The sequence below is a fragment of the Halyomorpha halys genome, unplaced genomic scaffold (genome assembly GCF_000696795.3).
Source record: "Halyomorpha halys isolate HHAL.00 unplaced genomic scaffold, Hhal_1.1 Scaffold558.1, whole genome shotgun sequence".
Taxonomy (NCBI): Eukaryota; Metazoa; Arthropoda; class Insecta; order Hemiptera; family Pentatomidae; genus Halyomorpha; species Halyomorpha halys.
Genome location: NW_027115474.1, coordinates 106,195 through 109,673, shown reverse-complemented (window position 1 = coordinate 109,673; position 3,479 = coordinate 106,195). Strand labels below are relative to the sequence as shown.

The following is a 3,479-nucleotide window of genomic DNA, read 5'->3' as shown; positions in this document are numbered from 1 at the left end:
ATATTTTTACTAACTTGATTTTCATATGTATTGTTCTTTCCTCTTTCTTAATTTAAGTATTACTCATCTCATACAGCCTTTATCTTCTTATAATACTTAGACTTGCTATGTACTGTCTCGGGATTTAGTCGGAATGCCAGGATAATCGCTGATGGCAATTATCCAAAATAAGTTAATTAATTAATTTATGTTGAGTCCTGCAAAACTATTATTATAATTGGAATCTTTTCCAAAAGCTTGTGTGTTTACCAGTTACAAATTAAATACCTTTGTATTTATAAAATGTCGTTACCATTAATTATATAATATAATAAGGGGTGATATTAGGTAATATAATAGTATATAGACTATATCAAGGAACAAATTATTTATTTACATTGATATGATTTAAATTATAATATGATTGAAATGATTCAAATAATTAGTTTGCCATAAAATACTGTCTACATTATGAATTGTTACCTAATGTTTCTAAATAGCTTCTGATTTAGATGATTCATGTCGTGAGGTGTAGCAACTTGGGTGTTGTCGTAGCCGTGGAGTTCCATTTCTAAAGAGCTCTTCTCAGGACCTCTTCTTTGGCCCGTGTTCTTACTTCTACTGCTTCTCCTGCTTCTGTCTTCAATGTCTCTTTTTCCTTGTCAGATCTCCCTCTCGTTCGTAGAGGCATTACCTTTTCGGAACCTTATTTCCCATTGGCTATTATCAGCCAGGCCCAAGAAAAATACTTTACAAGTTGGTGGTTTATAAGCACCAAAGCGTTTGGTGCATGTGTTGTTTATAATTGACCTGTAGCGAGAGGGAGCAAGCGGTTTAGCCACAACTCACCAGAGCGCTGCACCTCGAGCCTCACAGAAGCTCTCAAATTTACATATTACTTTATTTTGTAAAAACATATTGTCATTTTTATATATTAATAATTTCTGTACATAATGCTTAACAATATCTATTCAATGAATAATAAACGGTACCAAAACAATGCACGTAACTATCTCAAGCAGACATGTACCGACCGCTTCTCAATCTAAATAAGGCTGCTAAATAAACCGCTTCTCCCTATAAATAAGGGGCTCTAAATCCCCTCTTCGATCTTTGATCTACATCCTTACCTAGGTCTAGTCATGGCATTGGTGGCGTACACACTGTTTGAGATAAAAAAGTTCATTGCCAATCGATTCTCACAACAGTTGTTTTTCTGTATGCATACCTAAGATGATGGCCTATCTCCTCTCCTTCTCTCCAGCAATCGTAGTCCGTATGCTTCATCTCTCGGTAATTAAGATTGTAACCTGATCCTAAACGACTACACTGGTCTGTTCGCTTCATCTCGGCAACCATTGTAGTTGATCCTGTCTCTCTCCAGCTCTAGTCTGTCTGCTTCATCTCGGCAACTAGAGCTGTACCTATCCTTATCAGCTTACTAGTCCGTCACCTTTATCTCGGCAACCACTAAGCTGGCTCCTATCTTAACAGTTCTAGTCCGTCCTCTTCTAACTAGAACTGTTACTCTACCTCAGACTCTCTCTTACCTCCTCTATTACCTCTCTCTTACCTGCGTCAGTGTCCAGGGCTCATCCTCTGGCACGGCCGTTCCTAACTTACTATTGAGTACGCCTTGTCGAGGGCCTTCTGTAAAGTGGATATCAGACTGGAGAACCGCCTAAGACTAAACCTACCCCGACAGACCTGACTACTGACAAAGCCAGCAGGCAATACCTATTTTTAATAGATTTGTTCAGGAAGGACCCTTTCACCTGTACCCCTTAGCCACCTGCAAATTGCTATTTGTTGACATACCCGGCACAGGTATGACAAGACATATGGCAGACTTCTATAATATTAATAATTGCTAATACCTCGATGCTTATCAGACTATTCATGTCTGTCAACACTATTTATGTATCCATAATATCAGTTATTTTCTTATCTTTCTATATATCCTTTTATTCATTAGGATTGTTATCTTGTTTTTTGTTCATAGTCCTGACGAAGGCTAGAAATTCTGGCTGAAACGTTGGCACTAATAAATAAGTGTTTACTTATTTGTGCTTTATACTGACCGCACCCCGAACCATCTTCCCCTCATATATATTATCCATGGTCAACAATTTTCTCATCATTATTAAAATTATTGTTAGATATCTAGGTTTACGTTATTGCTACTAGTGAAATCTTTTATTCTCTTGTCTACTATTCCACAGAATGTCTACAGGATCGTCCGAATGTGCTGCATCCTGTTTTTGTTCTTATGAATACAACCCTATCTGTTCCATCAACGATAAAGTTCCCTACTTCTCACCATGTCTTGCAGGGTGTATGACTACAAATGTTTTAGACAGCGGTGAGGTAAGGTTGAAAATCTTTGTTTTTGTTTCAAATATTCTTGATAATTTGTAATTTTACATTAATATATTGTAATATCCTATTTTTGAGCAATTGGTTATTTTTTATTTATAAAGGATTTTTAATATGTTTTTATTTTATGTATTGTTTCAATAGTGTTCATTTGCTTTATTAAACCAAAAAGTAAGCTAACCAATTTTCATCAGTAAAATATGCAGTTACAGAAGATATCGTTCAAAGCCAAGATGGTGGCGCGTGTCCTTTCAAAATTCCGTTGAATCCCAGCCATGTTGAGCAGATTTAAATACTTTAAACTTTATTTAACTTCCCATCATAATTGTAGTTACAGTAAATTTAAGAAAAAAATAGTGTCAAGAATAAGTATTAAAAAAATTATTCATAAAGGAAATTATAAGAAAAAACTCAAAACCGTAGTGCTACAATCGATGTTGAGAACGAACTCCTATAGAAGGGGAAAGAAGAGAGCTTGATTTTTGGAAACATTCGTTGCTTAGACACGGGAGGGGAATGATGTTTCCTGGATGAGGAGGTCCTCATCATCTTTTGTCTAGCTCAAGGGTGGACATCTTGAAAAGGAAGACATCGAGGAGTCACCCAAGAAGAATAAAGGACTCTTTATTTTGGATCGCCAGTGAATGAGATGAGTGAAAACAAATGTGAGGACAAATGCTTTGTTAACAATCAGTATTAGTTTGTGAGAAAGAAGACAAAGAAAACCATCTGTCATCATAGAAGATTGTATCAATTGGTTAGTTTTGTTCTACCTATAATTAAATACAGTTGTAAAATTAGATATTAATTTAATTAAGTGTTATTAAAAATAATTGTTCTGATTGCCTAGAAACCCGCCCTGAGATTGAAAGTCTAAAATGTTATAAAATTTTAAATGAAATTCTTTTATCAATTTAATACTAAAGCTTTTTATTTTAACCCAAGCTATACTTAAGATATGAGAATAATTAAAAACTATATAAAATTCTGTTGTTAAATAACCATGACACTGTCATCTTCCGGTACTTCGTTATTCGGTAATTTGTTGGTTCGTATATATATTTTTATCTCTTCCTATCACCATTTGTCATCACCCTCTCACACGCTTTCTTCTTTTAAAATTT

At 35.0% G+C, this 3,479-nt stretch overlaps 1 protein-coding gene across 1 annotated transcript in view; it reads left to right on the top strand.

The window, feature by feature from the left end:
- The window catches only part of LOC106684230 (solute carrier organic anion transporter family member 74D), a gene marked incomplete in the record, with an annotated part of 39,144 nt that overhangs the window by 27,075 nt on the left and 8,590 nt on the right, over positions 1-3,479 (top strand). The window contains 1 exon segment of the mRNA XM_067052520.1: positions 2,202-2,346. Coding sequence (XP_066908621.1) covers positions 2,202-2,346 — 145 coding nt within the window.